Genomic DNA, 13,576 nt, shown 5'->3' with positions numbered 1-13,576 from the left:
GCCAGTGCATGCGAGTTCAGATTGCTGGCCAGAGCGGTCACAATGGTGCACTGTGGGATAGCTCCTGGAGGCCAATAACATCGAATTGCGGCCACACTAACGCTAATTCGAATTGACAAATTCGATTTTGGCGCTACTCCGCTCGTCGGGGTGGAGTACAGAAATCGAATTAAAGGGCCCTTTAATTCGAATTAAATGGCTTCGTTGTGTGGACGGTTCCAGAGTTAATTCGAATTAAAGCCACTAAATCCGAATTAAAGGTGTAGTGTAGACCAGGCCTTAGATGCTAAGTCCCATTTTCAAAAGTGGTTTAGGAGCCTACTTCTCATCGGAAGTCAAAATCACTGTCTAAATTGCCTAGTCCTTGCAATGCTGAGTGGAGAAGTGCCTAAATCCCTTTACAAATCTGGGCCTGAACTGAAGCCCAGATTTGACCCATCCTTTGCTCCTCTTCCTGGTGCACAGGAATGGACGTCTAGACAGTATTGGGTCCTGCCATGAGGGCAGGGGACTGGACTCGATGACCTCTCGAGGTCCTTTCCAGTCCTAGAATCTATAGAGTTTTGGTTATGATCAGCTGTATTATCAGTTTCACATTGGAGGGAGATGACTCCCCGGACTAACGTGGTTTTTGCCATCTCTCACTCCTTACTAGGATTCTGTTCCCACTGCAGGGAATTGGTCTCAGAGCAGCTGGTGGTTTTGCATCTGCTTTGTGAGCCGCAGTGATGGGTTCAGGATGTGTTTGCTGCCATAATTCTACTCTCCTGGCTCTTCCTCACCTAGACTAGACTCCTCTCTGGGCCCTGTATTCAGAGGCTTCCATTGCTTTCAGTTGGAATTGTGGGCGAGAGCACCTCTGAAAATCAGGTTTCAAATAATTGTAACCTAGTTCTTTGGAGGGCATCTATGTTTGGTAGGAAGCGAGAAAGAGACTGAATGCATCAGTGCTTTAGTTACCTGGAGGCAACAGGATTCTCCTCTTGGGGGAATCTTTAATTGCTCACACCTTGTGTGTTCTTGTATGTGTTGAAAAATACCCTGGTGCTTTGGGAGTCATTTTCACCAGACGTCCAATGGGAATATCTTCAAAACATAGATTGTTATTCATACTGTCCCTTTAATGTAGTAAACATTCATCTCTGTTGGAAGTACAGATAAGTCCATCAGCTCCATTCTAATACTCAGCCTTTGGTTTGGGGGATACCACTACATAAGGTATTATGAACTGCTCTGGCTGGCTGCATTTTTCCTCCAGTGTAATTCCCATCATACCTCTGACACAGAGAAAATGCAAAGTTTACAGATCCCCAGGCAGGCAGGCAAAATAAGTGTACGTTCTCCTTTCACTTCTCAGCCGAACACAGCATTAGCGATCAGAGACGCAGGCTCTACTTTTAAAGGAAATTGCTTGTCTCGGGAGAATAGGCGGAAAGCTTTTGTTACCATGTAGCAGAACTGCCCGACTGCAGCAAAATCGTAGGAATTGGTTCAGTTGAAAGTCCCTGCTAGCCCCTCCAGCACAAAGGGAAAGGGGGAGACGCTGGCCTGTAAATAGCTAACTGCGGTACAGGGGGTGTCTTTGGGGAGAGCGCGTCACTATCGTGGAAAGCTGTCGCGGCGCTGCTGTTTTTTCCTCCGCTAGCTTTAGCCTGTAGTTAAATAGGCTCAGTCGGTACCTCGGCTGTTATTCCAATGGCAGTTCTAGATACAGATCACGGCGCGGGGATAACATACGGTTTGTAAGAGTGTTCAGCTGCCAGCCTGCTGCGGCCATCGACCTGCAGTCTGAATAAAACAAATATTATGCTTGGCAGCCTGATCCCATTTCATTCATTAAATAATGGTGTCCAGTGCTAGCCCTGGGTGTTACCATGGATATCGGTTGATTGATCTGGGGACATTACAATGAAAGACTGTCAGGAACAGCTGGCGCAGATGAGAGACAGCCCCACCTCCACCCCCCTCACCTGGTGCTGAATAAATACCCTCTGGCTGCGGGCCCGACGGAAGAGAGCGCCACGGGCGAACGAGCACATCTTACGCCAAGTCCTAAAGAGCCACCAGCCGGGCTGTGGGGAGCCGGTTCCAGAACAAAGAGCCTGTGCCAGCGGGGTCCTGCTGGTCGCAGCCTGGAGTCCAGCTCTGAGGGCAGCCGGCAGGGCCCCCTCACTGGTGGCCATTGCTGTAGTGGGGCGTTAAGGAGAGCAAGGGAGTCGCTTTGCCAGCAAAGCTGTGGGGAGGCACCCCCTCATAGTACAGTGAGGCCCCTCCTGCCCCCCAAACATTCCCTCCCTCCCTGACCCTTGCAAACCTCCCTCTCCCCCACAACTCCCTCCCCTCTCCCAAAGGCTCCCCTCCTCTACTTTTCCCACCTTCCAACAAACACCCCCCACCCCTCCTCTCCCTAAAACACCCCTACCCCTCCCTCCAACACCCCCACCCAAGCCTTCCCTTCCCCAAATACTCCTCAGCCCTCCCCTCTCCCACCCAACCCTTGTCCTCCCCTCCAGGCTGCTGGTTCTACAGCTCGTTCCCCCGAAGCGCCTTCCACGCTCGTTTTCCCCACCCCGGCTCCCCTTCAGGGAGGGGGAAAAGAGGAGCTGCTGCTGGGCTGGGATCAGTCTCTTCCCTGGAGCTGGCTCAGCCCCCCACCATCCCCAGTTGGGCTCCCCCTGCTCTGCACTCTCAGCCTGGGGGGCAATGGGGAGGGAGCTGTTCCAGGTCCTGATAGCAGGGGGAACAGAGCAGCCCCCTAGTCACAGAAAGCTGTGACTGCGGCTGCCTCCTCCCTGTCTCCTCCTTCCTTCTACAACTAGGCCCAGGAAGGAGAGGCAGCCTCTGAGCTACTCAAGAACATGGCCTGATGCTGGGCTTCCCACCCCAGCACATGCTGCAGCGCTTTCGTGGCTAGGAGGCTAAAACCCCAGTGACTAACTCCCTTTTCGCTGCTTCTCCTCACAGTGTTGAATCCCCCGTGTGACTGCATGAAAGATGAGCAAAATAATAAGACCTCCACCACGGGGATCATCATTGGGATCCACATTGGAGTCACGTGCATTATATTCTGTGTCCTGTTCCTCATGTGTGGGTACAGAGGAAGGTACGGTTCTCTCCCCACGCCGGCCGGGTGACACGAATACACTATCTACTTGTATTGTGCCGTTTGCTTTGCGCCGGTGGTTCTCAAGCTGTTCGAAGGGTTCTCAGACTCAACCGCGTTGCAGTAGCACGAATGTCTCGTGGACCACCTCCCATTTGTGAGTCCACAGGCCAGGCCGTGGTCCCACTGGTGATTGCAGAGTCCACTTCTCCTTCCGTTGGTGATTGTGCCCCTCCCCGTGGGATTGTATAACATCCCTGTCGCCGGTACAGTAATCGCTTACCTAGGCTCTGATCAAAGACCAGTTAAGTCAATAGGAGTCTTTCCATTGGCTCCAAAGGGTCTTGGATTAGACCTGAAGTGCATAAGAGTTGTGGGTGCTCACTTTATCGTAAGCAGAGCTGTGCGGCCACATCCGGCAAGAGGCCTTTGATGTCAATCCAGCACTGCCCCCTCTACAAAACGTATTAAAAGACAGTTACACTAACTACCCTACATGGGGCAACAGCTGAGGTGGCACACGTGGTGGACACATCCGCAGGGAGATCTGCTTTGAAAGCTGTGTCAGAGAAATGGGTTATAAGGAGGAGCGAGAGAATATGGCGCACCGATAAGTGTGGAGGGGGTTTCAGGTGTCAGGGGGAGGAGAGGCGGAGGCAAAGACTAGAATTGTGACTTCTCTTGGCTTCTCTCTGAACCTAGCTCCTGTTTTGGGAGGTTGTATATGAGCATAGAATTCACTGTAAGATGTGAACGGTGAGGTGTGTCCAGGCCCACATAAAGGGGCAGCATGCAGTGCTGGGAGGTACTACACTTTCAGTTTCCTCCCCTCTCGGTTTTCCAGACTGCTGATGTGTAAAAACGTCCAGGAACAGCTGTCAACCCCCCAGATCCCACGGAGTCAGAGGAACGCCACAGGCCTGGTTCTGAATGGAACTGCTGGGAGGGACAGGGACGACCTGGACTTGAATGGGAAGCAACTGGAGATGAACGAACTGGAAAGGTTGTTTCTAGCATTGCCTTCCCAGGATCAACAGGATAAGGGAATAATGGTAAGGGTCCTGCCTTGACGTTAATCATGGGATTTACGGACACTCTCCCCTTTCAAACACACTCCTCTCCCCTTGTTATGTGGAGAGATTTATACGCTTAATTCCCTTCCATACATTGAAAATATAGATCCGCTAAGCACTAATGTTTAATCCATTCCACACTGGGAGAGTGTGTGTCTTTGTCCCCCGCTAGTGGCTAGTTCATATAAGAGGTTAAGAGTCTACTACAGCTGCTGGCTAGAGGAATTATTCTTTTATCACAAGTGATAGAGGCTCCTGCTTTTAGCACTGACGGTCTCAAGTTTGAACCCCATTGTCAGCCCAAACGGGGTTGGTTACGAATGTACAACTTCATAGCGGTAGCCACAAACAATCCTTATTCCTGGCAGATGGGGTAGAATTTAAACTGTAGATGTTAAGGACATCTATGTAAGATGTGCATATTCGTTCCTGGATGAACCATGTCATTTCTAAGAAGCCCAGCATCTTGGTAGTGATAGCCAAATGCAACAATTATTGTCTTTGTAATGGGGTGTTTTTTCTCCTCAGCCAGATCACGTCCCACCTGACTCACATGATGAGACTCAGATATCTACCCTTCCACTGGATGAATTCAGCATTATAGAAGAACAGCTCGATCCCCCAGCCAAAAGTCTGGCTCCTGATGATCAGGGTGGACCGCTACACAACTTTAGCCAGGAAGTCCCAGCTTTGAAACATAGTCCCACCAATGAAGGATAATTGCCAAGTCTCTAAGCCTCTTGTAGGACTCACCAAGAACCATTTCCATGTCTGGTGATGTCTTTACAATGATTCGTCAATCTCAGGTCAATTTAAGATTTCTACAGTCTGGGTTTTTTTTTTTTGTGTGTGCTTTATTATTTCTTTTATATCGATATACAGCTTTTTTGAAGCGCTATGAAGTTTATCTTCCTGACCTGTCTCAGGCCTCTTTGTGCATTTCTTCCTACAATTGCATTATCAAGACTGGTCATGATTGTTTTTCCCATGGCTGCTAGGTAACAGACTTTACAAATTCTCCAGTCTCTATCAATGATGGAATATGGCGGAGCCTTGTTCCCTTGGCATCCCAGCCCATGTTCCCCATTAGCAGCTTTAGGAGTACTTTGTGATCTATTTTTTATTTCATGATGACTGGATTAAGATGAATCCTTCTAACTTGACTCCAAAAATTCAGGCCGGGAAAGGCCACCTCTCCATGGATTTGATGATTTTGTACACTTTCTCTATTTCTCAGGATGCTTTTTTGGTGATTGACTATAAATAAGAAAAAAAAATATGTGTCAAAAGAGGCCTGCATGAGGGCTACTGAAAGACTTGGACAAACATCCCGAGTAGACTCAGAACCTACCTCAACCGGAATGAATGTCTTCGGGGAAGCAGCAAATATCTGTGTCTTCCTTTGTTTTCAAAACAAGTAGCGTAGCACTTGGTCTGCATAAGCTTGGTACTACCTCAGAAGTCATGCTCCATATCTGCCATGGTGTTGTCCTTTTTTTGTGTCGTCGTCATTCTGATGTAAAGCACTTCCAAACCTTGAAAGCAATGTTCTACCTCAAGTTTTATATAGAAGTTCATTCGTTTGTGTCGTCAAACCTGCTCCTCCTTCATCTGACTGTTCTGCTCTGCTCCAGTGAAACCTGTTCAAAGACAAATGAAAGGGCAGTGTGTTTGCGTTAAATAGCAATTGTGGTGACATTTCGTTAGTGTTAAAAGCTTTACATTTAGCCAAGTCATAGTGCTTGTGTTTGGTTTTGTGTGACGGAGTTTTATATGATGGTTCTACTTTAACGACTGTTAGAGCTGTAGCAGGTCTACCACCACTAGTAGCCTAAAGAGAGTCTTCACCTGCCACATTAGGGCCAAACTGGACCCTGGAGTACAGGTGAGCTGTTCCCAATTGCTCCTTCAAACCAGTGAACCCGCCCATTTTCTAAGGATTGTGGGCTTGATCCTACAAGAAAGTAAGCAGTCTGGTTTTGATCCAACAAAGTCAATGCTTAGCCAAGAACTAAGCATGCGTCTTTTGCTGAATCAGGATCAAAGTGCTCAGCTCCATGCAGGATCCAGCCCCGAGGGAATAACCAGTTTGTCTAATTAGAGTTCCAGTCTGACGCATTATGGGACATCAGCCAGATAGATTAGAACTACAGCACCTACCCGTATGCATGTTCCCATCTTTACTCAGAACCCTCAGGTTCTACCATTGGCTACGTGGAATAACACACTCCCAGCTGAGATAATGGCACTTGTTGGATACTGGAGACGCTTGGCTTTTCAGCCTCATTCCTCACACATCCAAGGAGGTGCCTGATTATCTCACAATGACTGACACATCCTCTGTCATGTGTTAAATGCCTCAGGGAAGTGCTTTGTGAAAGATAAATCTATTCGGACCCCTTTCTCCCTCTTTTGGGGCTAAATACATATTTCTAAAAGATGCATTTTCTTTATTAGCTTTATTTCTTTTCAGCCATAGTGTATCACTTCTTACTTTTGAATGAAAAACCCGCTTAAACTTGAGACTTATAAAGCACGTCAGAATGTTCAAGGGTACAGCTGGCTGGATGAGCTGCCTACCCTAGTATGCCACCTTTCTGAGTGGAAAGATTGCCCGGTGTGGTGGAGTGGCCACCAGACTATTTCATTAACACCTCACTGGGAAGAACATTGGTTGTTTTGAAAGGAAAGGGGGAATTTTTTTATTAATATAGAAAAAAATGGAAAAAATAAAGTGAGAGGCAACATGTATATATATTTAAAGCAGAGAGGACAAAATCTGAGGTCCTTTACTCAGTGTGTAGTCACTCAAACTCCCATTAGCTTCAGTGAGAACTGTGTCTGAGAAAGGCCATTTTCTGAAGGCCTAAACAAGTTACTAAGGCCTTGTCTACACTACAGGGGAAATTCGATCTAAGCTACGCAATTTGAGTTACGTGAATAGCGTAACTCAAATCGACGTAGCTTAGATTTACTTACCGCGGGGCCCACACTACGCAATGTTGACGGGAGATGCTCTCCCGTCAACTCCCCCTACTCTTCTCGATCCGGTGGAGTACAGGAGTCGACGGGACAGCGATCTGCGGTCGATTTAGTGTGTCTTCACTAGACCCGCTAAATTGACTGCCGATGCATCCATCGCCGCTCGTGGATCCCCTGGTGAGTGTAGACAAGCCCTAAATGTCTGATTCTGCCCTGAACTATGCTAGTTCAATCCCAATGGGTCAAAGCCAGACCGGGCTCCATTGACTTCAATTCAGTTGACCTCACTTGCGCTGGGGCTGAATTTGGTCCATTATCATTAGTGGGGACGCACTCAGCTAACGGAGAGTACAATCTGGTGCGTGCATCTCAGTGCCTGCACCTCACCATCCCGCCTACGCTCTTTCACTGCTAGATGGTCATCACATTCTCTGCTGTTCAGCTGATGAGATCCCAGGAGTAAGAGCCCTGTGACTGGGTGCACATGGTAATATATACTAGAGTTGCTGCCCAACAGCATCTGTGTGTGCACTGTCGTCTGCAAACACACTTCGCTTTAACACAAAAAATCTCTTTGCCCTTGTCTAATGCGCCGCTCGTAAAGCAAGAAGCCATTTACAAATTGCTTCCTTTTACCAGGAAAGGGCAGTTGTTGGGTGCGTCCACGTTGGATGTAGTATTAAAAAAGGATGAAGGGAATGGTCATAAAGAGAGCCTCCAGCAGTGATGAATGTATCACTTGGATGTGCAGCGGCTTTTTAATAGGAGGTTAGGAAATTAATGCTATTTCGTCAAGACATTGAAGAGTCAAGAGAGCTATTGGGGACAATTATGGTTGTCTCTCAAGCAGCCCAAAAGACTACACTGGGCTGTGTTTCGAGCAGCTTTCCAGCCAGTGGAGCTCCATTAGGGTTTCACAAGATGGAAACGAGGCCAGAATCTGGCCCAGAGTTAGACTTATCTCAGTCTTTTTTTTAGATTGCCTCAAACTCTACATTACTGACCCTTTATGGTGAAATAGAAGGTGTCAGCACTCCAGGCCATTAAAGGTTCTGTTTGCTTAGCCACATGCTGTTTTGAATGGTAAAGTCCTAATTCAATTTGGAAGGGTGGGAAAAAGAGACCGTTCTAAGGGCTTGTCTACATTACCTGCTGGATCCACGGGCAGCGATCAATCCAACGGGGGTCGTTTTAACGCGTCTAGTCTAGACGCGATCAACTGACCGCCGAGTGCTCTCCCGTCGACTCCAGTACTCCACCAGGTAAGTAGATCTAAGTACGTCGACTTCAGCTACGCTATTCACGTAGCTGAAGTTGTGTAACTTAGATCGACCCCCCCCCCCCCCCCCGCCGCCCCCAGTGTAGACCAGGCCTAAGTGTCCACAGCCGCCGTTTGTACAGTGCCGCAGAACTAGCTGTCAGTGTCCCCACCCCTCCAAAATTGGCCATACCAGCTTATACGGCACCAGCATGTATACTGACAGGATCACCGTGCTCTTAACGTGGCATTGTGACAACGGGCGTGGAGAAATTCCTCCAGGCAGCTGATCTTTAGGCTATTGGTGGTGGTATCTGTTGTAGACCTCATGTACAAAGCCTTAGAATGTGATGTGTTCGGTCGGTGCAAGTTGCTGGTGACCTACCTCAGTACAAGTGGTCAAGCAACCTGGTGGTATTGAAACCTCTGTATTGCGATGCTGAAGAGAATCCAATCCACAACTATAAACATCCAGGGCAGCCATTTCACGGGCATGTGTTTTTAAGAAGTTTATTTGTAAAGTATTTTTATACACCGTGATGAATCAAAGGTGACAATTTCACTTTTCTTTGAAAGTGGAAAGGAAACTCGTTTCAGTAAAGAATTAATTGTCTTGCCTTTTTTAAAAAAAAAAAAAAAAGAAAAACAGTTCTACAGCTTCAGTACCTGTGGAATAGATCAGGATGCATCAGAAACATGCTTATCAGCCCCTCTTAACTAACTATACCCTTTGGCATTTGAGTCCTGAAAGAATTGTCATATGATATATAGCACAGTGAGCAAAAATATATAACTACCATTTCCTTTGTTCTGAAATAGATTTACTCATGAGGGTTAGATCTGAGGGGGGCAGCTTCCCTGAGGGTCCGATTGACCAGACTGGCATAAGCAGATGCAATGCCGTTGACCTCAATTAAGTTGAGCAACATGCGCCAGTGACGAATATGAGTCAGTGTTTATAAGTGTCCTGGCCCTTTAAAATTCCTCTTGTCCTACATGATGTCTTTTGGTTTTGTTATGTTTTGTTTTGCAGGATTGGATGGAGTTTTAAAGGGCCAGATCTGTATGCGAACAAACCCACAAATGCTCTCCCTCTGCCAATAAAGCAGTGGCTAAATATGACCTCAGAGAGGTTGCTGCTCACGCTTTTACAGTATGGTGGGGGAGGGTTTTTTTCCCCTCTCGCTCCAAATTTCTTAAGCAGATTGCAAGTGAGAGTGTAACAGCTTTAAGCCAGAGCACCTGTGCTCTCATGCCCTGTGGTTTCTGAGTTTAGGGTATTATTGATCAGCTGGGGATGCCTAGCTACAGAAGAAGAGATTGCTTTGTAGAAGCCAGTTTATACCAGTGTTTGGAAAGGCAAAGTCATGGGCAATGGAGGTGCAGGATGACCCGAGAGTGGCAGGAATGCTGGAGCCTTATTAAAGAAATAAGGCCAGTGTGTATGATGAAAAGCCAAGGAAAGGGTTAATGTTAGTGATTTGAAGGGCTTGATAAATGTGTCTCTTTTATTTCAATCAAAACAAGAATCAGCCTCTAAGATTTGAAGTACCTGTTAGAGAAAGCTCAAACTGCAAGGTCTGGATTTCAAGCACTTCAGAGCTTGATCTCCAGATCTGGGCGTTTTGCTAACACTTACAGCACTCACCCGACATGTCACGAAGCAGAGCCCCTCTGCCACATACACAGCATCAGTATTACCGAGTTTACAATATACTACCCGAAGGAAGGAAAAAAGAAAATGATGATGTATTTCCTCGTACATTGAGTTACGACCTGGTATCAAAGAGAACCCAGCCCCCCTCATTTGAACTCTTGTTTTTATTGTCTCTGTGTGTAATGAAGTTCAGATTGAATAAAGTACTGTTGCCAAAGTGAACACATAATTTAGACTAGCTTTCGGCTCAAAATACCTGGGGCTGTGAACCTGTTATTAGTTCAATATCACATTATTGTGATATTGTAATAGTAACACATATTTGTCACTACTTCCTTTTATTAAAGGGAAATGCTGTGCCATTTGATTAGTTGAAATACAGTAGTATGTCAAGAATAGATTTTTTTTTCTAAGATGCAGAAATGTAATGGCTTGAACTGATGTTGATTATCTGTTGGTTTAAGACAGTAAAAGATATATGTGAACCTTTAAAGATTATTTTTAGATATTTAGATTTTCCTCACTTTGAGGTTTCTTTTAAGCTCTTGTAAATCCATAGCATTGCAAAATATCCATGGAAGTTTGTGGAAGATGGGCAAACCTCGAAATGTTTGAGGGTCCATTCTGGAGAACCACCAAGGAGATGTTATCCTACCTGAATTATCTAAGCCTCCTGCGTCTGCAAAACTGGACAGGAACCCTTGCAACAACGGGCGTTGTCTGGTGTGTTTTTGAGTACATGATCATCCAGCTTCTGGTTAGATGGGAATTAACACAAGTAGCAGCTATCTTTTTGGCTCTTGGATGCCTCCATTTTTGATCCCAGACTGAACAGAGTAGCACAGACCTGTGCAAAAAATAAATAAAAAAATTGGAAAAACACTAATTGAACTTTTTCAAGTCTCCAAAGAAGCTGACTTTAGGTTTGGTTCAAGTGTTGGGCAGAGATTCAGGTCAGTTCTTGATTTATCCAGACAGGTTCACCCATCTCTGATAGAAACCTGAAGAACACAATCCAGCTTGGAAATGAAACTAGAAAGGTGGTGCCTGATGCTCTTCTGACTTACACCTTGTGCAACCCCATCAACTTAGATGGAGTTTTACAAGGTGTTAAGGGCAAATTTGGGCGCAAGGTCTTTATCAGTTATTTACTCCAGCTTCATATAATATGGTGTCCACTCATAAGGATCAGCTTTTAAGGTTGGGGATGTTGACTTAAACAGATCCATTTACATTTACTGGATATTTGTTGAAGTGGCCTTCATAACGTTCCAGGAAATGCGAGCCAGCACAAACCTCTTGTTTACATATACCAGTGATTTGTTGTTGTAAAGAACACTTTTTTTTGTCTAACTCTGTTGCTGGTGCTGATTTACTTGTTCGAGTTATGTGTGCAGCAAACAGTGGCTGCCTTATGTACCGCGTATGTGAAGATGGGAGTCTTTCCTGAGCACTGGGTGAGATCTTGTCAGTGCGATGTGTGTGACACACAATATTCCGCATCAAAGATTATGTATGTGTGTCGGTGGTTTTAAGCACCTGAGGCCAGATTCCCAGGAGGTTTAAATTGCCAGAGCGCCTTTAATTTCAATAGCATTGCATCTGTTTACACCTCCTGAGAATCTAGTCCTGAGTATTTAAAAATATGTGCATTGACTAAACTGAAAATGTTCAGTTTTGAACCAGCCTAGATCCATGTGTCCTGAGGATTGACAAGTGGATTTGAGTTCCCGTGGCTGGGCTTCCTAAACAACACAAAGGACATTTTGAGGAACAGTCTCATGTTATTGTCTACAAGAGGTTTCTGCTTGACTAGGACTTCAGAATTAGGACACTGTATTCCCCACCATCAGATATAGGACAGGTGATAGCAGCATTTACATGTGTTAATGCATGGATGGAAGAAGTAAAGCGATTGTGTTCTTTTTGATAGCTGATCTTGGGGACTTGACAATATGCTGGGTGTGTTTGAAGAATTAACATCAAAAAGCTTCCATTCCATACTGTTGTTCTTTACCCTGATATCTCATGCATTATAAAAAAAAAAATTCTTTCCAGTGTTTTAAATTAAAGGAGATTGGAATGCTGCACCTTAAGAAACAGGGTTGGTTGGTTTGTTTTCCTCCTTAGGGTACGTCTACACTGCAGTAAAACACCCACGGCTGGCCCACGGCAGCTGACTCGGGCTTGAAGGACTTGTGCTGCAGGGCTATAAAATTGCAGAGTAGATGTATGGGCTTAGGCTGGGTTTGAGCCCAGAGCGTCCCAGAGCCTGAATGTCTATAGTGCAACTTGATAGCCCTACAGCCCAAGCCCCACGAGCCCGAGTCAGCTGACACAGGCCAGCCACGGGGTTTTACTGCAGGGCGCACATACCCTTCGTAACACCAGTATGAATCTGGAGTAGCTTCACTATGGAGCTACTCCTGCTTTACACTGCTGTAAGTGACAACAGACTCTTGTCCTGTATATTTAGCCAAGGAAAGCGTTCCATTCCTTCAAATAAACTGACTTTGTTTACTATCGCTTTCCTGGCTACAGCGAGATGAAGCTGTGGCAGGAAGTATCCAAGACCTGGTTTTGATAACCCCTAGTGAGCACGACCTATTCTTGGAGATCTGTTCCCAAGTTTACCAGAGATGGCTGCTACCTGAGGGAAAATATCTGCATTTTATGTTTAATTCAACAGGGAAGAATTTTATGCTGCGACAGGGTATTTTCAGACTGTTGGATTCAGGTATTTATTTGTGAAATGTATCTTTTTTTACTTCTACCTTGTTTCATAAAGATGCTGGAATTTTGTAAGTGTTAAAACCAGACTGGAATTTGTAAAACTTCCACCCAGGATTAAAGAGAACAAGGATTTTACATTGAAGTCAGCAATCAGAAAAGAAACAATACCTGACATGCTGTCACTGTAGGGCCCAATCCAAAGCCTATTTAAATCAACGGAAAGACTTCCTTGACTTCCATGGGTGGTGGGTCTGGCGTATGGTACAAAATACACACTGTATTGTGAATCTGAAACAACCTCACTATGTGTTTCCTGGCACATTTCTCTTTACTAAGATAATTATACTATGCAGTGATTTGAGGACAAAAGTCTCTACAGCATTGCAGAGCCCCTACTGGGGGGAATCAATATGAATGGTTTTTTATGTGTAGGAAGCGTATGATGGTCTTTAAGAAAAAAGCAAAGCATACTATAAAATACATTTCCAAATTCTGTTCTGAGCTTCATCCTTTATTCCAGACTTCTTAGCCTGTATTCAAATTTGGGTTCTTCTCTCCTCACAAGCCCTATGTCTGGTTCCTTTGTAATGCTCATGTTTTCAATGTGAATGAGTGCTTAGCATACATGAGTGCTTAGCATACATCCTCCTTGAAATAATTTTTCACCCCACTATTTTCCATTGCCCCTTGAATATGACTCCATCATCCATTTGGTGATGACCTTTGCCCTTTCACCCTCTATAGCCATCCTGTCCCCTTCCTTTCATCCC

General features: G+C 45.6%; 1 protein-coding gene across 1 annotated transcript in view; it reads left to right on the top strand.

The window, feature by feature from the left end:
* Positions 1 to 4,896, top strand: part of IGDCC3 (immunoglobulin superfamily DCC subclass member 3) — a 172,459-nt gene extending 167,563 nt beyond the window's left edge. Inside the window, exons 11-13 of the mRNA XM_065412684.1 lie at positions 2,965 to 3,103; positions 3,948 to 4,155; positions 4,705 to 4,896. Coding sequence (XP_065268756.1) covers positions 2,965 to 3,103; positions 3,948 to 4,155; positions 4,705 to 4,896 — 539 coding nt within the window. The remainder of the gene's footprint in view (positions 1 to 2,964; positions 3,104 to 3,947; positions 4,156 to 4,704) is intronic.
* Positions 4,897 to 13,576: the final 8,680 nt, after the last annotated feature.

Source organism: Emys orbicularis, chromosome 10 (genome assembly GCF_028017835.1).
Source record: "Emys orbicularis isolate rEmyOrb1 chromosome 10, rEmyOrb1.hap1, whole genome shotgun sequence".
In the NCBI taxonomy this organism is placed as follows: Eukaryota; Metazoa; Chordata; order Testudines; family Emydidae; genus Emys; species Emys orbicularis.
The sequence above is the reverse complement of the archived record's forward strand: the minus strand, read 5'-3'. Positions and strand labels throughout refer to the sequence as shown.